Source organism: Adiantum capillus-veneris, chromosome 20 (genome assembly GCF_014529385.1).
Source record: "Adiantum capillus-veneris isolate H3 chromosome 20, ASM1452938v2, whole genome shotgun sequence".
NCBI lineage: Eukaryota > Viridiplantae > Streptophyta > Polypodiopsida > Polypodiales > Pteridaceae > Adiantum > Adiantum capillus-veneris.
Genome location: NC_140950.1, coordinates 26,708,712 through 26,734,887, shown reverse-complemented (window position 1 = coordinate 26,734,887; position 26,176 = coordinate 26,708,712). Strand labels below are relative to the sequence as shown.

The following is a 26,176-nucleotide window of genomic DNA, read 5'->3' as shown; positions in this document are numbered from 1 at the left end:
GACGTCCGTCGTGGCGACCCGCTAACATTGGCGTTGTTGCTAGGGATATGATCCTTAGATGGTGAGTGACCTAGTGCATATTTAGAGCGTTCTTTTTTGAAGATTTGTCTTCCATTCCATTTACACCTTAGCAGTGAAGTAGCTAGACACGAGGTTTAGTGCTTGATAGAGTCTAGAAGTCGGGGACTTGCTAGATCTATTCTCAAGAGGTAAAGAGTGTTGTGAGTGAGATAGTCCAAAGAATTTCATTCTTCAATCTTCTTTATGCTTTCAGAGTGCTGTACCGTTTTCCGTTTTGATTTTATTTTGTACCGCTTTGTTTGTTTTTGTTTCATGTTTCATTTCAGTACTTAGGAGTAGGGTAAGTAGAAACTACCACCATCAAATTTGGGCTAAAAGATTGAGGAAAAAAAGGTGAAAACCATATTTTGGCCGAAATGACCATAACTCTGAAATTCTAAAAATTTGATGGTAGAGACCTCAAAAGTGATCCAAATTCAAAAATTTGTGGATCAAGGGCATTAGCTAACTATCTAGAAGAAATCTGGAAAGTCTAGCAAGAATTTCTGGAGGAACATGGATTGTGATCCATGTACCCCTGAGCTGTTGCAATTTTCATGACCTTTTCATGATGGATCGTGATTTTGGTACCTTGTCGGAGTGCGACCAAACTTGCTAGGATAGTGCCCCTAGGTGTCCTAGACCTCTTCCTCAAGTTGCATTGCATTTTGAGTCCATTCAAGTGCCGAAATGGCGTGATGACCTAAAGCTGTGAGAAAGGACATAGGCACATTTCCCTGATCTTTGAGTGTTGGTTTGCTTTTTGAGCTAGTGTGTTAAGGTTCACTTCATGAGATTGAAGATCTCATACAGTCTCCACGCCCCATCCAAGTCAGTTTCCCTGAGTATTGACATTATGTTAGTGCGAGAAATCTATGCTGCAGACGTCCGTCATGGCGACCCGCTAACATTCAACCACTAAATGAGTGAGGTGTTAGTCCCAAACATTCATGTAATATTCTATGTGGTCTAAGAGTCTTAGTTATTCTAGATACTACTCAAGCTGGAAGAGTTGAGTGTAATTATGTTGTGTCACTCATGTTGGTATAGGTGAGCATAAGCGTCAAAGTCTTTGTAGTATAGTGGTAAGTGAAGGAGGAGGTCCAAAAGACACTCACGCACTCAACAGAGTGAGGTATGAGTGGAGAGGCTTCTGCATCAAAAACCACTCTTGGAAACATGGAAGATATTCAGAAGTCCTTTGATGTCACATGTGCTACATTTGTTCCTTGAGCACCCATCAACTCCATCTCTTACACTACATTCTTTTGTTTGAAAATTTTGCAAAAGCATATAGAGTGTCCCATAATTGGCACTTACATTAGCACTCTTTCTTTGTTTTTCCCAAGCACTCACCTTGCATGACAGGTACTTCAATTCCAAATGATCAACTCCAATAAGAGCGTATACCAAAGGAACTTTTTTCCCACTGAGTTTTTTGCCTTTGGTCATCTAGGTTTTAAGACCCTAATCAAGAAACCCTACATCATCTTCTAGTATATATTCCTTCTACATCAGCAATAAGGAAATGTCTACCCAAATCAATCGACAATGACTTGGAGCAAAAACAACAGGTCTCCATATGCTTATCAAGAGCATCTGTTATCTTCAAGGGTGACAACAAAGCTCCATCCAACAATGGCAAGTCAAATAATGGCCTACAACGACAAGCAATGAAAAATTCAGCAAGCGAGCTATCCACAACAATCAAAAGTAGCTCACACAGTGCTTCAACATTGGTGATCTATTGCAGACAACTCAAATTGCAGTGGACATGGAAAACAAACCCGACATAAAGTCCACGCCACGAAGGAATCAATTCTACAAGCTTAAACACATCAACATCCCTCTTCACGACGGCGAAGACTGGCAACAAAGAGGAGAAGGTGCAACAAGAAGATAAGTTACCTGAACAATCAAGCTCAAATCACGTATCAACAACACGGAAGATATGAATCACTCAAGGAAGGGGGGATCATCATCAACGACAAAGCACTTCCCAAGCTTAAGACCAACCTTGAAGACAACCCTATGACAAGACTGCACAAGGTCATATCAAGGGACGACACAAATTATGGATGGGGGAATGTTTGAGGACAGATCAAACGGGCATCCACCTGGTCGGACACGTAGCCACACACCACATTGCAAAGGTTTACTTGCAAAATGGTGAAAATTGCAGGATTCAATTTGTCTTCTCAAAAGGATTCAATGTCTGGTAGAATTTTCCAAGGAGCCAAGCAAAGCTATGAACTATATACCTAAATCATCAGAAATCAAAACAATGCTAGATCTCAGGCAAAACATGAGTTCAAAAATGGCTGCCAGAAACAAATATGGTCAAAACGGAAATAACATGGCCATAAACTTGAAAATGGGGCAAACTAAGGAAAAACATGTCCAAAGTTAAAAAAAATTCACTAGTGTACTAGGAAAACCTATAGGAACAAATGTACACAAGAACTATATCAAAACTCTGTCCAACATGGATCATGATCCATGTACCTTTTTGCCCAATATAAGTAAAAACCATGTCATTTGATTTAATATGTTCAAGAAAGCCAAGCCATGGAGCTTCAAGCCATTTGAATCCCAAAATCCACTTCAAAATGTCAAAAACCTCTAAGTCTGCAAAAGGTTTCCAAAATTTAGCCCAAGTGTCAAACCATTGATCCAAATCCCAAAACTTTTTGACCAAGGTATAATCTAGATGAACCATACTAGATGGTATCATCAGATTTCCAAAATGTTGCCCAACATGGATCGCGATTCATGTACCTTCAACCCTAAATACAGAGAAAATTGCTCAATAGCATCCCCATATGCCCACGAATAACTTCCCAAAGTTAGAATTTCAAAATTGTTTCCAACATGGATTGCTATCCATGTTCTTTTTTGCCAAAATTCATATGTTACATTACATTCTTGTGCCTATAGTAATCCTAGATGCACTGGTGAAATTTGGTCAAATTTGGAGTAGTTTTGACAAAGTTATGCTCATTTTTCATTCTATGATCGAGTTTACACTTTTTGACAGTTTTGATCATTGGCTAAAACATATTTTCAATGCTATAATTGAAATAGGATGCCTCAAAGGAAAGCACAAAGGGAGTGGAATGCGGCACCCTATGAGATAACCGATATCTCATCAAATGAGAAAGCGCACATCACCGAACAGGTACTTGAAGAAATTTCAACGAACATCTTCATTGGAAGGTTTCAAGCAGCAGACAGAGAAATAGTAAAGGCTACAATCTTTCCACAAGAAATGTGGACTTTGCACCAAAAGCCATAAGTGCAAGCAGGGGACAGGTGCCTACAGCTAGACAACTTCTTATGACTACCTCCTTGGGGTACGGACTTCAGACGAGCTCCCGAGCTCATAAGTTCAATTCAGTACAATGGGAAAGAAACTCTGACAGACAAGGATGGGGCAGTCGTCAAGGTAAAGATCACAGTGGAAATTATCAATGAAGCCCTCCACCTGCCGCAAGGGACACACAATCTCTTCCAGAAAACAAAGGCCCGGGACAATGATAAAGCCTTTTTGAAGAAACGAGGCCACAAGCTGACGTATCAAGACCTGATATACTCAAAAATTGAACTATCATTGTGCCTTATTTCGCAACATTTCAAGGTGTAGAAGCTGCCTAGATATACCGAACCTTTATTGCACATGGTCGTGGTAATGGCAATGGGCTTGGCTGAAGGCAGGGTGGTCAGTTGTGATTTTGGCAACTATCTTCTTGACACTATTGTCGAAGCAAATCTGAAAGGGAGTCAAAAAAGTAAAGCTTACATGAACGGGGGACCAATGCTAACATGTATTTCCTATCATGCACTGGGAATGATCGAGGATCTACCACCTGCCGAAGCACAGATAGATCTGATCCACAGATCGAAACGAGCTGTAAGACCAGTGGCATGACCTTCTACAAGACCAAAATTAGAATTCAAACAGACAAGGCAAAGCACACCGTTAAAGTATTCTGACAATGAGAAGATCGAGTCAGGTGCTCGGAGGAGCCAGGAAGAAGGGTCCCACCCAAGAGACACTCCTTTGGAGTACCAGTATTTGGAGGAGGATCAAGATAGCCCATACACACTTGGATATACTCGATTGAGAAAAAAAGTTTCACACGTGGCAGAGGCTATCCCCATTACTCATGCCAGGAGGACAATGTAAGAAGCTCAGGCATTGAGGAAAAAGCTCCACCAACAAAAGCAAGATCACAAACAAACCCAAGGAACAGAAGCGGATGATCAGAAAGAAGAGGATGAAGCCAAAAATATTCCATTGCTATGCAGGCAAACAACGGCTTTAGAAAGGATCAAGCAGCAGGAGAGGCAGGAAGCTGAAGAAAAACGGGAGATTGCCAGCCCCATGCGGCAGCGCATTCACAATGAACTCAAGCTAAAGATGGAGCAAAGGCAAAAAGAAGAATCAAAGAAGCCACACGTCGATGATCTCGAATCATCTGACGAATCTAATTGAAGCAAAAAAGAGGAAAGTCACTTGCAAGGAGAGGAACAACAAGACACACAAGACTAGCAAGGTCAAGACTTGGTTCTCCCAAGGATGTTGAGGCACTTCCTGAGATTTTGGAAAAAGGGAAGGAAAACATTGCAGGCTTGCCAGAACAAGGAGCAGAGGAAAAGCAGACGGAACACAAAACGAATCAAGAAATGGAGTCCACACAAACAAAGCCTGTCACAACCTATGCTACTCTTGAAGATTTGAAACAAAGAGAAAAGCAAGTTGAGGCAAGTGAACAATCCAATCAGGTCCAAAAAGGCCAGCATAGGTGAAGATCGCCACACTCACAAGCGACCATGGAGGAAGGAGTGGAGATAGTTAAATCCTTTGACATTGACACTCACTTAGAGCAGATCAATCTACAGTTTCAATGTCAAAGGGCTCTTTACAATCTACAAGAGCTGGAGTTAGAAGATACCAAGAAAGAAGCATCTAAAACGGCAACAGAGTCCTTGCAGCTAAAGCAACAAATAGAGGCACTAGAGAAGGCACAATCGGAGTTGCAAAGAGAACAAGAGAATGCAACCTACTATTACAAGGAAGTGCAACAATTTAACGAGGCAAACTCTGCGTAGCAGGTCGAGCCGCAAAATCTCGAGGAGGAGCTAACAAGAGAAAGAGAACAAAATGAGAAGCTACAAGGACCATATGTGGTGGTTAGTAGATCGTCGACTCAGCTCCTAGCCATACAAGAGATCCCCTCCTCATCGACGACGACTGCAAGATCTACCTCCTTGTGTCAAGAAATTAAAGAGTTGAAAGAAGCCGTGAATCAAGAGAAATATGACAGACAGATCATGACGACAGGTCATAGGGCCCTACAACACGCCAAGGTGAGGAAATCAAAGAATTAAAAAGGAAATTGACTGAGGCAAGAGGGAATTTACCAACTCTGAGAGCAGATCAAACAAAATATCAACAGGCCCCAGGGGAATTTAAGCAAGAAGGAGGATTTGAACAATCCACGTTCAAACAGAGGTGCCCACTACCAGCATGAGAAAAGGAACGCAAGAATTTGTAGATCCAGCCACGACATCCACTTCGAAGTTGACAACAAGGGATGAAATTCAGCGCTAGATCTCAGAAGTAAAGGACCCTTCGCACAAAGCTTTATGGAATATGAACTGAAGGTGCTGGAATCGGCTGCCCTTCTCATGATCACTCCAGATGAGGTAGTAAAGAATCACGGGCACAAGATGATCGCACTGCCATTGATGCGGCAAGAAGTTAAATTAGGGCAGCAAAAGATGCTCCCTAAACTTGTACCAAACAGCAAAGGGGACTACAAGGAGGTTCCTGTTATGGCCCTTCAGATTCAGACAATCATAGAGAATCAACCCTGCTAGCGGAAAAAATGGTTTGATCAGTGACCAACCAATGAAACTTATTATAGGAACGCTCCCCAGCATCTCAGGATCGACTCCACTTACTTTCCCATCAACATGTGTCAATTTTGGGATAGTTTTTATATTTGGCAAAGCAAAAGACCGGCAGTGCTAAACTACCCGATAATCACAAAACCTCTCAATAACAACCCACCATCCGAGTAGTACATGGTTGAAACTCTAAAAGGGGTAATCAATATGATGAAGGAGATCCCAGATCTCACCTATAATATACTTGTAAAGATTGCCAAAATGCTCATCACATGCATTACAGCTTTCAGTGATATTAAAGTAGCAGAGCATCCCTAGCAAGTTTTTGTCGACGATACGTGGGGCATTTGCTGGAATATGGAGACAAAAATCTCAAGCAAGAATGTCATCATGGAATTATATACAAAAGTCATGTTTTTGTCCTCTCATTACATGCAGAACTTTGAAGAGGCTTTCATGACAGGTTTCTTTGAAGTGGACTCTTCCATATTCAATCCAATGACAAAAGATATGCCAGCTCGCCACATCACCTATCAAAGTACCCTCAGTAATAATCCCTTTAGAGAGCTGGCTACCAGAGTTGAGATTGAAGCAAGAGCTCAGAAATTCAAAAATCTCACTGCAACGCTCGAAAGAAGAGAGTAGACTTGCTCAGAGACAGCTTGCATGAGGACGTGCAATGAATAGGTAGGGGGGGATGTTTGGTGGATACATGCGTATACAGGGGTATGCACACTAAACCCTGTAAACACCCTATTTTTCAAAGAAAGCCGTGTAATTCAGCCTAGGATGAGTTGTAACCATGATGTAATTAGAAAATACCCTCTCTACTTCTCTGAGTCTACATCCTTGTAAGAGGCTGGATGGCCATGGGAAAGCCCCCTTAACTTTTAAAGTCAAAACCCTTAGTTTTGAGAGCAAAATTATCATTAGCAAAAGGAAGTTGAAAACGTGCACTGTGGAGGCCTCTTACTGCTACAAATTGTAATCTTCTTTTCTCCTAAACTGGTAATCAGAATTCGTTTCCAAATAGCACATTGCATTCCTTGTCTCTTACTCTACAATCTACATATAATCATTTTCAATTTTGTTGTGGTTTGCGACGTATTTTTTGCGAGCTAAATGCATTGATTTGGAGGTTAAAATGGTTGTCTTTTGATATTTTGACCATGGATAAGTGCTTCTATGCTTAAGGAGGACCTTTCCCAGTACTTATGTTTCAGTTTTTTGCACATTTTTTGTGATGGATCGTGATTTATGTACCTTCCCATATGGTGACAGAACTTGGTAGGATTGAGCCCTTAAGTGTTGTGATACCTCTCCTTAAGTTTCATTGCATTCTGGATTCGTTTGGATGCCGGAAAGGCATGATGACCTAGAGTGGTGAGATTGGACGCATACTGATTGTCTGACTAGGAAGTGGTTGATTCTACCACCATCTTTAGGCTACATTTGCTTGTTGATAGACTCCAAGGAGAGTGTGAAGTCTCCCAATTGACTTTAGTAGTAATTTGAAAATTTGTCAGGACTGTGTCTTAGCCTTTCTTTATGGGTCTTGTTGGCATCCCAACATTTGACCTCTCATGAGTTTTTCTTTGGGATCCCACCTTTTCTTCCTGTGAAAATGGCCAACCAGTACGCCTTAGTTAGAGCTTGCTATAGCAATTTTCAGCATCAAAATCCGACTCGTATGACCCGTTTTAGCCTAGAACCAATTTTCCTAAAAATTGCCCGGGGAGGTACCGAGGGCCCGGGACTGTGTGGGAACAGGTTCCAGCCCACTCCAGATCAGCTTTAGCAGCTAGGGGGTGCCCTTTTGCTTTGTGGGAGTCCTGGGAGAGTTTCCAAGACAGTAACTAAGTCTTAGAGTCAGTTAAACTAGCCAACCTGACACTTGGTGAGTAGGCAACTAGACTTGCCAATGCAGTGAACTGAGTGCTCCTCCAGATGCTAATAGCAGGGCTGGTCAATTTTCAGCCTGTAGGAGCCTATTTAAAGGCCTGCACACACACACACATATGCTCACACACACACAGTGCACACACACACACACCTACACACACTCTGGGAAGGTGCTGCCGGAACACACACCTTTTGAAGGAGAAGCAAGGAGGGAGGTGCTGTCGAATTCTCGCCTCAAGAAGCTCGATTAGATCAGATAATTGAGAGGATTATCAGCCCTTAATCACGGTAACCACGGTTTAATTAATGATTTCTGCAAATCCAGAGAGAGAGAGAGAGAGAGAGAGAGAGAGAGAGAGAGAGAGAGAGAGAGAGGGAACGATAGAGGAAAGAGAGAGAGATAGGGAGAGAGAGAGAGAGAGAGAGAGAAAGAGGGAGAGATAGAGAAGAGAGAGAGAGAGAGAGAGAGAGAGAGAGAGAGAGGGAAAGAGAGGGATAGGGAGAGAGAGAGAGAGAGAGAGAGAGAGAGAGAGAGAGAGAGAGAGAGAGGGATAGATAGAAATAGAGAGAGAGAGAGAGAGAGAGAGAGAGAGAGAGAGAGAGGGAAAGAGGGAGAGATAGAGAGAAGGAGAGAGGGAGAGAAAGAGGGAGAGAGAGAGAGAGAGAGAGAGAGAGGGAAAGAGGGAGAGATAGATATATAGGGAAAGAGAGAGAGATAGAGAGAGAGAGAGAGGGAGAGATAGATATATAGGGAAAGAGAGAGAGTAGATAGATAGAGAGAGAGAGAGAGAGAGAGAGAGAGAGAGAGAGAGAGAGAAAGAGAGGAATAGAGAGAGATAGGAAAAGAGGGAAAGAGAGAGAGATAGGGAGAGACGGAAAGAGGGAGAGAGATAGGGAGAGAGGAAAATTGGGCTCCAAAGGGATACCTGAGTAACCAGCACCAAGATTACCTTCAAGGAGAGGATGCTTTGTTGGACGAAGTGCTTGCTTTACATGGAGGCGCAGGCATGACTCCAGGATGGAGCTTCCGCTTCATAGTTCAACTGCAGGATCGAGAAGGGGAGAGAGAGAGAGAGAGAGAGAGAGAGAGAGAGAGAGAGAGAGAGAGACTCATTGAGAGAAATGGAATTACTTATTGCATTACATTAGAATTGTAATGTTACGATCAATTGATCACTTATACGTTGAATCTAGGTGCAGCCAACACAAAATGATGGCTACATTTACAACTATAACATATATGTGTGTGTATATATATTTGTTTATGCATGTATGGAGGCACTAAGTACGGGAGCATAGCACCCGAAGTTTAGATGCTTCCTCTTGGGAATAGTCCTTTTTTAATTGTGGCGTTGTGGTCATTGATCCACTCGTGCATGGATTACCGCAATGTACCTTTGGTTTTGCCACGGTTGAGACTGTGATGATATCTAAAGAGGTGCAGCTGACCTTTGGCACTACTAGCCTCTATTTAGGTCTACTAGTAAGTATATGTATCTACGTGTTTGTGTGCTAATATATATATCCTATGGGAGAGAATTGTAATGTTACGATCAATTGATCACTTAGACGTTGAATCTAGGTGCAGCCAACACAAAATGATGGCTACATTTACAACCATAACATATATATGTGTGTACATATATATTTTTTTATGCATGTATGTAGGCACTAAGTACGGGAGCATAGCACCTGCAGGTTAGACGCTTCCTCTTGGGTATAGTCCTTTTTTAATCGTGGCATTGCGGTCATTGATACACTCATGCATGGATTACCGCAATGTACCTTTGGTTTTACCATGGTTAAGACTGCGATGATATCTAAAGAGATGCAGTTGACCTTTGGCACTACTAGCCTCTACTTAGGTCTACTAGTATGTATATGTATCTACGTATTTGTGTGCTAATATACTTGTGTACGTATTTATAGATGAGTGAGTAGGGTGGAAAGCTTAATCTTATATTGCTCTTTATAATGTAGATGTGAGACGAGAGACCAACTGGTGAGGAGCAGCTAGCTGGCTCTTCTTTTGGTTGGTTCACATTATCTCAGGTGGGCTCCCACTCGGGGTGGACATCGCCTCCAGTGGACCCGAGTCTTGAGTCGGTGAGAACAAGCAAAGAAATAAAGAATGTTTCTACGTAGTTAACCCTAAACCATGAGTGTCATAGGTTTTTTTTTGTTATTTGCAGGCATGGACATCCTACACCTACCCTTCTCACGTTGCTCCACCGGTCGTAGATCCTGACTTACAATGGGCTATCTCTTTATGAAAGCAGTAACTCCATTCGATGGAGGATTTGTTTGGCCGCTACACTCCGCAGCAGCTTGCAACCTACGGCATTTCTCCGCAGACTACACCATGGGGGAGTTAGGGAGGGACTCCTTACCTGCAAAGCCTCGCACCAATGGCACCTCTCTCTACTCTCTCTTCCTATCATCCTACTTCTATTCCATCGCAAAGTCCTACTCCCCTTGCATCACACAGTCCTACTCCCATGGCATCACAGGGTCCTATGTCACTCCATTCCACTCCTGCTTTGCCTGAACATCGTCGACGGACTTCCTCTGGCAGCGCCCATCCACACTCGTCTCAAGGCAGCGAGCCCCGTGAGAGACGAAGCGACGGTGGATCTTGTGGTTTCGCATGTTTTGGTAGTGGCGGGGGAACGGAGTCCCCACTTTCAGAGCATGCAGCAGCCAACCAGGTCTGAGATCTAGACAGGAGTTATCGCGGTGGCAACATGGAAAACGTGGAGGGGGAGTGGGCAATTCAAGAGAAGAGCGATCAAGCTGCGATGGGCTCATCATACAGACAACAACGCGAGGCTCGCGCAAGACAAACTCCCACGCAGTATGGCTCAGGAGGCAAGGGAGGTTGGAAGCATAAATATGTAAGATTAATTGAGTTATAATGTCGATCGGTGATTATAAAGATTGTAGTTGATGATTTGGTACTTTTATTGCTAACTTTGGAAAATATCACTCTCTCTCAACCAACCAGAGAGATGGTCAAGTATCGGGAGCGACATACAGAATTTGATACTTGGCGATGGTTGTTTAAAAACAACCACATCTCTCGCGAGCAATTCGATGCGGCGGTTGGACCACTACAAGAGGTAAGTTTAAACAAGTAATTTTGTATCAATTGTTTTGAGCTGTTGATAATTGTTTAATTTGGTTTGGATTTATGTAGAGTCAAAGTGATCCAACATACGTGCCTTTGGACAACGACGAGATAGAGGAAGATTAAATAGAAAAATGTTTTGTCAAAACTTTCGTAAAGTCCCAATGTGGCACAATGTATATATAACTATTTACTTTTTATTGTAACTTTTTTAAATAGTTGATCTTCTACATTTTTAATTGTCAAGGTAAAGTAAATTCAATTTCAGTTCTTTGGTATTTTTTATACTCTTCCAAAAAACAATTGATGTTTCATTGTTTTATGCAGGTCAAAAATAAAGGTGCTCATTATTTTGGGTGGCCCAAATGAGCACCTTTATTTTTGAATTACCGTGTAGCGGCAATAAGCGCAGTAATAAATGCGGCAACTAGCGCGGTAATAGCAGCAGGTATATTACCGCGACTATTACCACGCTTATTGCTGAGAAACCACTACCGCGTCCATAGCCGCGGTTATTGCTGCCCCCGCAAATTTTTCTCTCCTTTTTTCTTTGTTTTTCTGCGGCAATGCTAGCGGTTATAGACAACTCCTCTTATAGTAAAGAGCTTTGGTTGAAGAACCTTGTCAAGCAAGTACTTGATTACATAAAGCGTGTTGATATGTTTCGACAACTAGGGCTTATCATGAATATGCGTCGCACACCTTGTAGGAGCTCATATGAGAAGGAATGCCAAGCTCACAAGTTACTTGATAAATTATTTTTCAAGTATGCGAGTGAAGTTTCATTTATTGATTACTTCAAGTGAGAGTGGTTGCCCCGAATTGATGAGAATTACCTAGGCTTCTCTTGTTGCAAGCACACATGTACATTTACATACAAACTTATATACATGTACTGCTGATTTTTCTACTTGCTTTGCCTATGTAGCTATGTGGATTCGAGCATCTAAGATGATGAAACATGCGAATTAAGATACAAATGGTAGCATTGAGTCTTGCCATGGTCTTATGAAGATAATTTTTTAATGTGATAGGCATAGTATACATGGCTTCCGTATTGATTGGCTTATAAAGGGGCTAGTTGGTTCTTGTCATTCCTATTTTTGGTACCAAGAGATACTCAAGGATGTCGGATTCAAGCAAAATTTTAGAGTCATGGATGTGGTCAAAAACTCTTTGGCTTGTGCATTGGAGATACCAGATGCGTATGTGACATTGATGGTGATGATCACAAATATGCAAAGGTCAAGTAAGAAAATCTAGTTCTCAATGCGGATGTTGACTGGACAACCTGTACCTATGACTGGGCCATTAAGGGAAACCTTTGCAAACACCAAGTGAAGGTTATGATGCTGATTGGTATCGATGTCCACATCATCATTGATACAAGCATGGACATCTACAATAAAACTGTTGATACTGGTAAAAATTCTCACTCTTCCAAAGCGTTTGGTTTGTATGAAGTTTTTTTGCATTATATTACTTGTACGTTGAGGTAATGGTCAATACATGAAGTACTGGAGTAAGTCTTGATAGATGGTAGCTGGACTAAAATCAAAACAAATCATAATAGCCCTTTGAATGACGTCAACCACGATAAGGATGTAAACTTTGCGCATGACACAAACAACCATTTGCAAGCAGAAAAGTAGTCTAGTCATCCCTTGATATCTCTATTTCAAATCCTTTCTTTTTTGTTCAAAATTAATTTTTATTTAAATTGGATTATAGATCATGAAGAGCTAATTACGTAAATTCAACATACAATGCTCCAAAGCTTGCATGTGGATGGTAAGTAAATTGACATGCTTTTCGAGTTGCAAATGTTTGAACATCTCCCCACTAGCTACGCAATACTTATGTGGACAATAAGTCAACAATTTGAGACTAACTTAATAGTGATCTTCGTTGCATTCAGCTAGAGAATACATTCAACTAAAAAGATCAATAAAAAACTCAAAAACGTTTACATGGGCTCGCTTAGGTGCTACTTTTTCCCCTTGTAACTTGCAGGCGTTGAAGGCATGGATTTGATAACATTTGATAGAGTTATCAAGGGATTCTCTCTTACAGACCGTCAACATCGCTATTTTCTGAGTCATGGAGGCCAACAAGCATAACTAGGTTGGGCTTCTTTTTAAGGGCTTTCTCTACTTTCTTGAATCGCATGTTGTCACTTGTTGGCAAGGAAGTGTAGCTGAGCTCTTGCGTACTGCTATCACCCAAGCTAATTGTAGCACTTTCTTCTTGATGAGTGGAAGGAATCACTTCCACCTCCTAACTCCATACCTCGTTCAAATCCAAGTGAAGATCCATATGAGAGACACATACACAAGTTGTACGTGAGAAATTTCTGTATGTTTGTGTGAGTGCCAAGTGTCGAGAAAGTGCAATGAGAGAGAGAGAGAGAGAGGTCTTGTGGTGATTGCACAATGCAGAGCGGAGAGAGGGTGACTGCAGAATCGTGTTGTTTAATCGGCTTTTAATCCTGCAGCTTGGAGCGTGATCTTCAACCGTGAGCACTCCAGCACTCAGATCTGGAAAATGTTATTTTTATAGTATTTCACTTTTGGCCACCAGTGGTCATTAGTGGCAAGCTTAAATTTTTCGTGTGGCCTTGACATGTGTGCCATTCCTCGGTTTGGGGGGGGGGGGGGGGGGGAGCTCCCAACCATTTTTTGTTGCTCATGATCGTTAGTATATAGACAGAGGACGTTAAAAATCTCTCTCTCTCTCTCTCTCTCTCTCTCTCACACACACACACACACACTAGTAACTTCCATGCTTTAAGCAAGCGATTGAGGCTTTTGAAAGCGGTGGTCTACGAAAAAAGTTTCCCTTCATATGACATTCTCATCAAGTTTGGTCTCTCTCATCACCTAACATTCTGTTTGACAAGAGCTCCTTTTAATTTAAACAGGCACAAGCTGTGAGGAATGTGGCCATTAAGCTGTGAGGAAATTTGGGGTCACCTCTCAAATTAGCAACTTAAGAATGAAATTCTAGTGGCTTGATAAGGGCTGAGGGTGGCGTATGAGATGTAGAGTATATTGAAGCTCAGCTTGTGAGCAAGGTAGAGTCAGAGCCCCCTTTTGGGCAAACCCAAACTCTCTCTCAGCCCGCTGCAGCAACTCCTGGAACTGTGGGTGGCTCAAGTAGCTTATCGGCACCACGTGTCTTTCATTCCCTCCATCCACGTACACAGCCACATGCCCCTTTGGAGCTCGCTTTCCCTTTCTTATACTGCTGCGGGCGCCCCCCTTGCTCCGAAGCTCTCCATGGAAGCTGCTGCTCGCCTTCTTCATACGCCCCAGACTCGGAGAGCTCCAAGACCGTGTATACTCACTTAAACATGCAGAGGATAAAGCTGCGCTTCTGCTGCTCCCTCCCTGATCCACCCCTTCCCGGTCGCTTGCATGCTCGCATTGCATTAGTCTGCTGCTGCATGGCTGGGCGCCATGCAGTCGGCCGTGAGAGCGGTTGCGATGAAGCAAAGATTTGATCAGAGGGCCAGACAGAGCGTTAAATCCGCAGTATTCCATTTTAGAGCAGGAATAGCTGCGCGCCATAAGCTTTATCAGGTGGTGATCATCGGCCTCGCTGAAGCTGAGCAAGCTGCTGCTGCAGGGATCGTGATCTGCACTGGGCGTGTGCAATTTGGAGTGAAGGTCGCCATTGAAGCTGAGATGATCAGCCGATTCCGCCGCATTTGTAATTAAGCGATCAGCGGATGTGGACGAGGAGGTAATTATGGGGAAGCAAAGAGGTAGGCATGCAGAAGAGCGACTAGCTGAAGCTGTGCGCAATGCACTGATATTGCTCATGTAGCGTGAGCTGGAGCTGGGCATGGACGTCGACATAAGGCAGCAGGAGGATATAAGAATTGCAGTTGGATGTGAGCGCTTAGCTGGCTCTGCATGTAGGTGGGTAGCGATGGTGATGAATGAGGAAGAGGAGACCAGAGCGCAGACACCTGAGCATGAAATTAGCGAGCCGTCAATTGATAATTACTGTGAATGCTGATTGATAATATTGTTAATAATCCACCAGTTATATATAGATAGTGCTAGCTGCTAAATCGTACGCTACTACAGCACGATATGAAGGTAAAGTATGCACAAGCCCACCGCCCAATCATCCATATTTTGCGAGGGCCCATTAAGGTTCAAATCAACTTCAAAAGCTAGCAGACCATGATATTTGTAGTCCATCATTATCATTATATTATAGACCTCTCTCTGATCTATCTTCACACATGCACAAACCTACCACCCTTCCCTTTTTGAGAGTAGATTTTTTGCGTGGCCTTGCTTGAACGGCATATCTAGATAGATCTTGTAAAGATCGTTTGCGTGTTCGGATGGAGCATCTAAATGTTTTCATGTGGTTTGGCCAACCTTATCCGATCAGGAAGACTCACCTTAAGAGTCGGGATGTCTCCACGTATTAGGGTTGGGTGTGTGTTGTTATTTCAAAAGTTCTATGTAATTCTCTCACACTAAGGAGAGAAAGGTGTACAAAATTTTGTTTTGTTGGCCTTTTCAAGAAAACCTTAGAGAAACAAGGATTAAGGAGTGGTATTCACATGAGTTTGACCACATGATGTGAAATAATGGCTCAATGATTTTTAAGAATATATAAATTTCACATTTTTTATTTGAGGATTTTTTTGAGATTTATTTATTATTATTTTTTTATTTTTCTACATATTTATTAGAATATAAAAAAAGCATTGAAATATTGTTTTGTTTTAGTAGGTACTCGTTTAAACTTACTCCCCGTCACTTTCAATAAGCCATCGTGATGGGGTGGTTGATTTTGAGAGAGGCATATTGCAAAAGTGAAAATTCAAATAGGGTAGTAGGCAGTACCAAAGTTTGCATTAGATGGTATCTCACAAGATACCTCACTTTGTAAGATTGTTATTCCTCGTCACGTGTCAAAATCTCCAATATGTTTACATACCATGCTATCTTGAATTGACGTGACTCAAAGTTAAATCTCCCCCCATCCTCCACTCCCCTTTCTGTAATCAACACCACCTTTGCTCCATCTTTACTCTTACAGCATAAAGAACTTTTTGCACTCCTTTAAGATATTACCAATTGCTTTGAAATTTAAAGAGAAAAAAAAGAATTCATGTGTATTTAAGACCTGTATACAATGTGCGATCATTTGTTAAAAAACTTCTTATCTACCAATTTCAGGTGGACATAATTGTCCTTTTTTCTAAGGAATTTATGATGTATTTTTGAATTGGACTTCAATATCCCTTTTGTAAAAATATGTTTATAAATTTATGTAATTTTGTGGTATTAAGAACTCCCTCCTTATGAAATCACGTTTATACAATCAAATCTAAGGGGCACACTCCCTGATCCCACCTTGATCTTTTTTGCAAAGATTTTCTTTCGGTTGTCACAAGTTTGGGTATTTGTTGGTGGTGTCTATCCAAAAACAAAAAAAGTTTGTCTCATCTTACCAGAATTTAGAACTTTTACTTGAAGATCAAAAGAAACAATAGAAAGCTCCCATAAAGGTTACAATTGATAACAAGGTGAGAAGTCGTGAAGGCTTTCCCAAGTAGCAGTGTTAGAAAAAAACCGAGGTCCTGTGTATTTTAACCGGTTGAAATCCTAAAATCCCGGTTAGATTTTGCGCTTGCCTTGAAGAAAACCGGAAAATTTTCACATGTTTTAGTGTAATCACCGGCAAAAGCTTAAAATTTTGACCTAGAAATCGGGAGAATTTTAAGTTTGCCCTTATTTTCTTCGGTTAGGAAAAATGTTTTTTTCTAGCCCTGCCAAGTAGGTCTTACTCATCGGTGACTACAAGCACATGTCATTTTTGTTGTGTTTGTATTGTCCAATATATACACATAATAAAAAATGCCTCATACGAGCCCCAATTAAACAAATAAACACCATATTAGAGAGTCTGAGACTTTAGAGCCAATTTATGAATCACCAATTTCTTGAATATTTGGCCATGTGGACAAATTTCGAACTAACTTTTAAGAGCAAATCCTCCCACAAGGTAAAACTTGAAAGGATAATTCAAGCCATGCTCTCAAAACTTTGGTTAAAATTTGTCCATGTGATCAAATCATAAGCTCTTTTTGAAAGTGGGAATTGAGAAATTCTCAAATTTAATAATATGTTGTTAATAGGTGAAAAACTCACATTGACATTCTAAACAAAATAAAACGAAAATGAAACAAAATAAAAATAGTAAAATAAATAACTCATATAAACGAAAATAAAAAAATATTTTAATACCTTCTTTAAAAAATATAGATTTAATAAGCATAGGAAATAATAACATAATCTAATGACATGAACCTTAAAATAATAAAGAAAATTTCAATTAGTCACTACTCCTATGAATGCACTCTTTAATCCCTTGTTTTATAAGGCCTTTTCGAGTAAGCCAATAATCATTACCAAAGTATTAACTAAAAAATTCTAAAGTTATTTTTTTATTAGAAGTATGAAAGAGAAAATAAATGTTTTGAATAATGCTTTTCCCTCAAGATTATTATTCACATGGTAAAGCTTCATCTAAACAATGGAGTACATGTTCTCAATCTTCAATGTTGAAAGGGAAATATCACACGTGTGTTTAAAGGAATGTTTCACAAGGTGGTCAAAAAGTATATCTTCCTTGGTAAATCCATTGAGTTTCAAGCCCCTACGTACTCTTGCTAGTCTAAGTAACACATAGGAAAATATCAAAGAAAGGTCTTTAAAGTTATTTGCTTGCCGGACAAGGGAGAGAGAGGAAGTGGAAAATAGGAGTAGGAAGGACACACACACACACACACACACAGAGAGAGAGAGAACATGGAAGGAAAGTGGGTTGGAAACAGCATTAAATCTCATCGTTGCACATAGGTCCATTCTACCATGGTTTGTGAGGTTTCCAATTTGCATAATATCTTAATATATTTCAGTAGGGTAGGTGTAAACTGAATAAATGAACTATAGTAAACCAAGAGAGTTCGTGTAACATTTAAAGCACTAGTAACTTGTGTGTATCGGAAATTGATAACACAGTGAGTATTTCATTAAGAACAAGTTCCTAAGGAGCATAGAGAGAGTACTTAAGTTGAGAAAGCAACATAGCAACTTACACCTAGCTAATTTGGCATTGACAATAGTTGAAAAGAGAGAGATATAGAACAATTGACAACACTTGTGGACCAGATTTACATGGAGCCGGTCCCCCCTCCATAAAGGCTTTGTATTATAGCTTCTCCCATCAAATGCACAATACAATTCTTGTGTTCCTTGATAAAACTCGTTGGTGCAATAAACTAGATGGAAGCTTCATGCACCAAATTATGCTTGAAAAACACACCTAGTGTCCCTAGCCTCAGCCCCTAGACCTCACACACCTTCAAAAATGGTGAAAGCTAGTAGGGAATGAGGATAGATTGAGAGGAAGAAGAGGTATCTTACGAGAAAGAAGTATTCTCCATTCATAATTACTCTAATAGCATAGCTTAGCTTAGTAATTAGCATAGTGGAGGAGATGAACATGCCATTGAAGCTTGGCTCTTGGTTGGATTTGCATTCCATAGCCAAGAGTTGTTGGTGTAGGCCTCTACTTCTCAATGCTTGGAGAAGGAGTTGGAGTTCTTCTTGCACACATGAGTTGTGTGTGTGTGTGTGTGTGGGGGGGGGGGGGGGTGGGGGGGGGGGGGGGGGGGGGGGGGCAACGTGTTAGAGTAAAATGAAGTCCTCTATCTGTTCTTTGTCAACCCCTCTTGCTAATTGCTCATGCTAGCCTCCCATTGGCTCTTGGACCTCTTAGCCTTCTGGTCAATAAGAATCAGGCAAGCCATTGGGCTGCTGAATGCTCATTGGACCCCTTGGTAGACTGTCCAATAGTCTTCTAGGGAGCTTAATTTCTATTACTTCTCTTATCAAGCATTTTTAAATTGATTACATTAACTTTACTCTAGCCTAAATCTCATTGGTCCACCTCTATGGCCATCCAATAGGATTTAAGGGGAGATTGGGGGCAACTGGACTAGGAGCCTGACATGTGTCCAGTATTCCCTTTCTATAAAGGGGAAGCTTTGGAGTGTGTGTGTGTGTGTTTCTCAATCCCCTACGGGAAGATTTTTTTAGTCTTCCCATGACCATCCAATTTTCCCCTTGCTTTGGCCATTGAACAATTGAGTTAATTTTTGGAACCTTAGCCTATGGAAGTCTTAATGGAGCTAAACCTTCGGTCTTTGAAGCCCCATTGAAGCACATTGTTCTTTTGCAGTTGTCCCCCTTTGGTTCCCTTCAGAGAGCGCTCTTGCAGCCTTACCAATATTCTAGCTTTTACTCCCCTAGTACTTTCCCATATTAAATGATCAGTCTAACATGAGAAAATCTTTTGGCAGAATTAGATATTAGTTTTTATGACAGTTCAAAGGAAAGTCAACAGTGTGTGTGTGTGTGTGTGTGTGTGTGAGAGAGAGAGAGAGAGAGAGAGAGAGAGAGAGAGAGAGAGAGAGAGAGGTTCTATATATACACAAATACACACACTTTAATACACAAACATACACTTAAACAAACACACACACATGTATTCATATGTATACATATATACATAATGAATACATGTGTGTGTGTATGTATATATATATATATATATATATATATATATATATATATATATATATATAAGAGAGAGAGAGAGAGAGAGAGAGAGAGAGAGAGAGACCACTATTTGGTACCACCAATATATGTTTTTGCCCACAGAGAAGGAAGAGATGCCAGTACCTCCCCCCCCCCCCCCCCCCCCAACACACACACGCACATTGATGTATATATATGTTTGTGTGTGTATGTGTGACAGAGAGCCTATATATATATATATATATATTATAATTATATATATATATATATATATTATAATATTATATATATATATATATATATATATATATATATAGAGAGAGAGAGAGAGAGAGAGAGAGAGAGAGAGCACTATTTGGTACCACCAATATATGTTTTTGCCCACATAGAAGGAAGAGGATGCCAATATCCAACCCCCCCCCCCCTTCGCTCCCCGTACCACACCACACACACACACACACACACACACACACACACACACACACAGAGTGATGTGTGTGTGTGTGTATATCTATCTATATATATATATATATATATATTATCACTAGCTTGCGCGACCCGCCTTTGATTACCCTTTGCAACACCACCTGCGTAGTACCTCCCCTACCCTCCAATATCATTTCTCATGTGCCATCATACTCAGTTGAGTTGCTTACCCTGCTTACACATGTGGCATCTCTCCTACCCTCCTAGTGCCCTTTGTTATACCCCATCATAGTCAATTGAGCTGCTTATCCTACTATACCAGAGTGTTTGCTGCCTCTAATCACTGTCATGCAAGCAGTCCATGCTAATTTCTCATTGTCTTTCACCTACAAGCTAGGTAGTGCAGCTTCTCTCTCTCTCTCTCTCTCTCTCTCTCTCTCTCTCTCTCTCTCTCTCTCTCTCTCTCTCTCTCTCTCTCTCTCTCATGCAACTACATACCCTAAACCTTTCCACAATCTCAATCTCCATCATTTCAACTTACCCTCCCTATCTCACCATGTCCCGACCTAGGGCTATCTCCCATCTTCACCACGCATGTTGAGACACCTACTTTGTAGCATAGTTGTCACATTTCATAAGGTTCTTTGTTGTTGCCTCGTGCATGCAAAATGTAGTCTCAGACTTTGCTACCATCTAATGGCCTGAACACCCTCGTTTGCATCCCCTTGTGTGTTGTGGGCTCCATCTGCAGATCTATCCATGTACATGATAGACTTCCCTACAATATAATCCCCGATGCAACTCATGTTGATGGCACTACACTCCTTACCCCTTTATCAAGGATATTTGCCAAATGCCTGCACAACTTGGCTATGTTGGACTCTTATGCCATGTTGCTCCAATGTTCAACCTTTCGGATACTTGGGTAGACACTATTATTAAGGAAAAAAGAAAACAACTACAAATACGGGTTCCACTTTGTACTTGAGTAGGTACCTCATCCTCTGTAGTGTACACCATCTTTGTGAGGATAGGAGCATCATTCCTTTCAATGTGTTTCAACTAGCGTTTCGATCTTCATGAATGGTGTATGCCTTGCATCATCATGACCACCATCAACATGCAAATGAGATATTAATATTGATGCACATTCACTTGCCTCATGCTAATAAAATTTTCTTTACCGTGTTAAGACCTCCCAAGGCGCATCTTTCTCTCTCCCCATTAATTCACACTTGAAGAATGAGCTATCAATTTTTCTTGGTCATTTGGCAAAAACATGACCAAAGCAAGCTGTAAGGAAGATGGGCGTAATCTCGTGAGATCACTTAGTTATTATGTGACTATTACGTAAGTGCAATAGAAGAGGTGATTAAATTTCATATTTATTGTCACATTATTACATGTAGAAGAAGCTACAGATCTCATATTTTCTCACATATAAAATAGTACCATTAAAGAAATTGGAAATGAATTTACGGATTGGATAGGAAAAGGGTGGATTTTATTTGTCAGGATTTCAAAGATGAGGAGATTTAGAAATAGTTCGTGAACTCACGTGATATACATAATTTATATATTGTGATTCCTGAGGGTGTAATTTGTCTTCCCATCAAAAGAGTGGTTGGGAAAAAAGAGAGACCATTCTTATTAGGCACCAAAACTGACCATGGGGCAAGGAATTTCATATAAATTGTAGTCTCCAATGGCTGAAACAGATGAGGGGCCTAAGTATCTGGTAGTAATAGGACCATTACGGCCTCGCTCACCATGTCAAAACCTAGGGCTATCTCCAATAACTAGAGAGAGAGAGAGAGAGAGAGAGAGAGAGAGAGAGAGAGAGAGAGAGAGAGAGAGAGAGAGAGAGAGAGAGTCATACTGGATGGGATCTCCTACGTCATTCACTCTCATAAAATTTCTCACAGAGACCATATCATTGAGTGTAAGAGGGAGACCAAGCTTGCTTTTGAAACTAAATAACCCAGAGCTATCGTATGCTAATGCATGTAAAGTGCATCCTCTTTACCATTGTAGAATACAATTAGGTTTGAATCATTCATACTTGAGGAAGTAGAGATAGATTGATCAACACTGGGCAATGGAAATCTTTCGGTTACCTAGACAATGGCTATTTGTCAACCCTTGGAACCTATTGACACCTAACCATGCAACCATATCACACAAAGTTGACAAACTAAATTGAGAGGAGAGAAAACCCCGCAACGACATCTTTCCTGCTCAATTTCAAAGTTTAACTACTCTCAAGAAAAGTACTTGCTGCAAGGTGTTAACTCAATACATGCAAAGCTTGTAAACTCTTTCTTTCTCCCCTTAAATGAATGATCAGAGGCTGTTGTGGCTTTATCATTGCTATTCTTCTTTTCTGTTGGTACAACAACAACTTTCTCATCGCCATCCCTATTTCTTCTATAATGAGAGGTCTCTTTAGGAAAAACTTCGCAATATTTCCATTCTCCTCCTCCTTTTCTCTCTCGATGGCAATTAGCAATTAAAGTACTTCTAATTAGTGTGGCAGCTCAAAGATTCTTGTGAAACTAAAGTTTATTGCCCAAGAATCAAGAATCTGTAAATGATATCCAAGATAGTTTGTGCCTTTTTTAAGACTACAAAATGCAAGAATTTTCTATTGATAGTTATGCTTGCAAAGCGAAGCTAAAAGGTATGAGTTACAATTTTAGATTGAGAAGACCCCAAACATTCAGTTTACAGAATGAAGATGCACCTTGCAAGAATATTTATGAAACTGATGTTGAGCTTGAAACAACCTTTCTATGCAAGTTCTAGTCTAATATTGCAGGCTAGCCATCAATTTTGTTAGCTCCTTCTAGCATGCATACATAGACAAGCTATCACGTAAGGTGCATTCTTCTTCCATCAAGCCTACCAACATGGAGTTGAAAGGAAGCCAATTCTTTGTGAATCAATGTCAATAGAAGCATCAAAGCCTCTTAAGCATCTGCAATGAGTGGAGTTAAGTTATGCCTTATAACCAAAAACATCTCTAACAATACTGACTGTAAGTATAGACATCGGATAAAATTTGTTAATAAGACTTTGCATTAACACCAGCTTATTGAAATAACATGAGATGTTATCTCTCTCTCTCTCTCTCTCTCTCTCTCTCTCTCTCTCTCTCTCTCTCACACACACACACACACACACACACACACAAGGTCTATTAACTACTACAACTCTCTCGATGCACGCTAGCAAAAAAATAAAATCTCTCTCTCTCTCTCTCTCTCCGGCAGTTGCGCGATGTAAGGCCGAGGAGTAGTTAGCGGGAATATTCATATCACGGACACTGCACCTATATTCTAGGCCGGGGATATTGGTAAGTCAGAAGGTGCCGCTTGCACGGGGTGGTGGTCCTCTAGAAATGGCGAGCAGTTGAAGCCATTACAGCCTGCTGTAGAGTTTGTAGATGATGGCGCTACCGATAGGCAGCTACAGAAAACAATAGCATCGATGCTGAGTTGATTGATGGCGCAGATGAGAATTGCATAAGCTATGGAGCAGAGCTATGAGTACAGGGCCCAGGAGTACAAAGATTTATTTAAAAGCATGAGGATAAGGTGAGGATAAGCTGGTGGCTCGTCACTTGTGGAGGACAATCTATAAGGCCGCATTTGTGGCGAGCTCAACGCACAGAGAGAGAGAGAGAGAGAGAGAGAGAGAGAGAGAGAGAGAGAGAGAGAGAGAGAGAGCCAGGGGCGGGGAATGGGCCCGTCACATGCTGTGCAGTTTGTATTGGAATTCTGAATGCAAACGACGTTAAATTTCTCTTCTTCTTCTTCTCTCTCCTCCAAAGTTCAAACTCAAGCTGGGATATGCCGACGGCCTCTCTCCTCTCTCTCTCTTTTTCTCTCCCTCTTTATTGCGTGCACAGAAGCTTGTCTTGTTTTTGGAATGTAGCCTTCATCTCGCAGATATCGACACGTGTAAAGGACTCTCACTGCTGCCATATTATGTTAGTATAGATACACACACACGTGTGTGTGTGTGTGTGTGTGTGTGTGTGTGTGTGTATTCACATGTATACAAACAAGGGCAAGAGTAAAGCGGAAGATATGTATTATGAAAAACAAACTCGTAATACAAAAAGTGTGCAGTGGATCACTAGTGAGATGTACACAAGAGGGATGATTCAACTTGAGAGGGAAGCTTTGTACAAAGGATAGCCCCCCCCCCAACACACACACACACATGTGTGTGTGTGTGTGTGAGAGAGAGAGAGAGAGAGAGAGAGAGAGAGTTCAAGATACGAGAACGTGGTTTCTTGCCTCTTACATGAGGATTGTTTGAGCCCTTCCAAAAAAACTTGTATTTTAATGCATAAACTTGTTTCACCACATCGATGAACATGCAAGACCCATATTTTTGAGCGTTATAGAAATAATAGCCCATTTGTATACATGTCCGTAGACTAGGGCCCCATCCTACAAGTTATAGGATTTTTTGGATTTTCAACTAGTCCAATTTGTTGCAATGATGTGTAACTATAATCTCTTCTTTGGTGGATTATTAACAATATTATCTTGTAATAAGTAAAGCCTAGGAGTAGTTGTGGTCTCTATGTCAATCAGAAAACTTGTAATCCTTTGACCCTCAAGGTTCCGTCCGAGCTCGATGTTGGTGTATATTTCTGATGTTCTTAATACTATCCACTCACAATTGTGAGTTTTGCAACAAAAAAACAAAAAACAAAAAGATCACATTCACTCCTATCTTGTAAGCATCTTCAACGGAACTAATTTGATGCAAAACAAACTTGATTGTGCACAAAAACTCTTCATCAGCTTTTCCTTGAAAAGCTCAAATCCCAATCTTGAGATGGTCTCAAGTTTTTTAACAAATTGAGTAGGTTCCACCCATTTCAAAAAAAGAAATACTTTCAAAAGAACGCATATTCCTTCTCATATTGTCTCGTCAGCTAAAATTTTTGCATGGCGACGACTAGAATCTGCATGGGGTATTGCAGGTCTTCATGACCCGTGGCCTTACAAGAGAGAGTCAGGGCAGAATTTGCTACTCGGGGGTTGCTGCCACAGAGAGAGGAAAGGGTAGAGAATATGCCACAGAGAGATTGTTGCTTCAGCTCATGCCCATTCTATCTACCCAACTCTCGCTCTGCCTTCGCCTTTGATACGCAACCCCCTTGTTGGACCCCTTGGCAAACTGCAACCATGAGGTTTGTGATCAATCCTATCGGGGAGGCAGAGGTTGAGGGGTTTCAGAGGTTGATAGCGGCACTCGAGCACAGACGATGGTGCAACTGCAACAGGGTCGGGCAATGCTCGGCGGATAGACAACAACGAGCATGGAAAGGAGGGCTCGTGATTGTGATAGACGTGCTCAAGGAATCTCGCAAGAAACTTGTGATTTTATTTAAGGAAGAGCCAGTAGTACACCTTGACAATCAAAGCAAAACATTCTCGTCTCCTTGGTGAGGGGCACCATTATTCTTCACACAGCGCTACCACAATGAGAATATCATGAAGAGGAAGCCAATACGAGACCAAGCTTGATCCTTCCTTACCAAAGCCTTTATTTCAATCTAAAAGGACCATAAATTTGAATGTATACACTTCTCAATTTTTATCAAAGAAGAAACATAAATTGCAATCTTTTATGGGTAGAAAAAATCTGCACTACAGACTCTTCACAAACACAGAGACATGAAGGTGTCACCTACAAGAAATCACTTGCACTCAAAGGGTATTAAAAGACCTCTATACTCTAAAGTAATAAAATAACCACTTTCTCTTAAGAAACCTAAGAATTTTTTAAAAAAACTGAAATAAAAATCCCCTTCTATCAATGTAATTTTGTCAACTTTTCTTAATAAAAAATATAGGTAAGTTTTCTTGTCATGAATCACCAACAAATTGTATGTACAAATCAAAGAAAGATCTCGCCTTCATAATATGCCTGTCAATAAGAGCGTAGTGCGGCTAGAAAAACATTGAGGCCTCTAACTGTGAGGATTCGCAGTGAAATCATGTGAATCTTAGAATCTTAGAACTTAAAGACAAACTTAAAAGTCTAAACCTCCAGACCTGAAATCATCACTCTAGAAAACAACCAATAT

At 40.9% G+C, this 26,176-nt stretch overlaps 1 protein-coding gene across 1 annotated transcript; it reads right to left on the bottom strand.

Annotated features, from left to right (window-relative positions):
- Positions 1-13,824: 13,824 nt before the first annotated feature.
- On the bottom strand, positions 13,825-15,542 carry LOC147432266 (uncharacterized). The gene has a single exon (XM_086492220.1). The coding sequence runs from the start codon at positions 14,860-14,862 to the stop codon at positions 14,005-14,007; it is 858 nt and encodes a 285-aa protein (XP_086348346.1). The 5' UTR covers positions 14,863-15,542; the 3' UTR covers positions 13,825-14,004.
- Between the last annotated feature and the right edge of the window lie 10,634 nt (positions 15,543-26,176).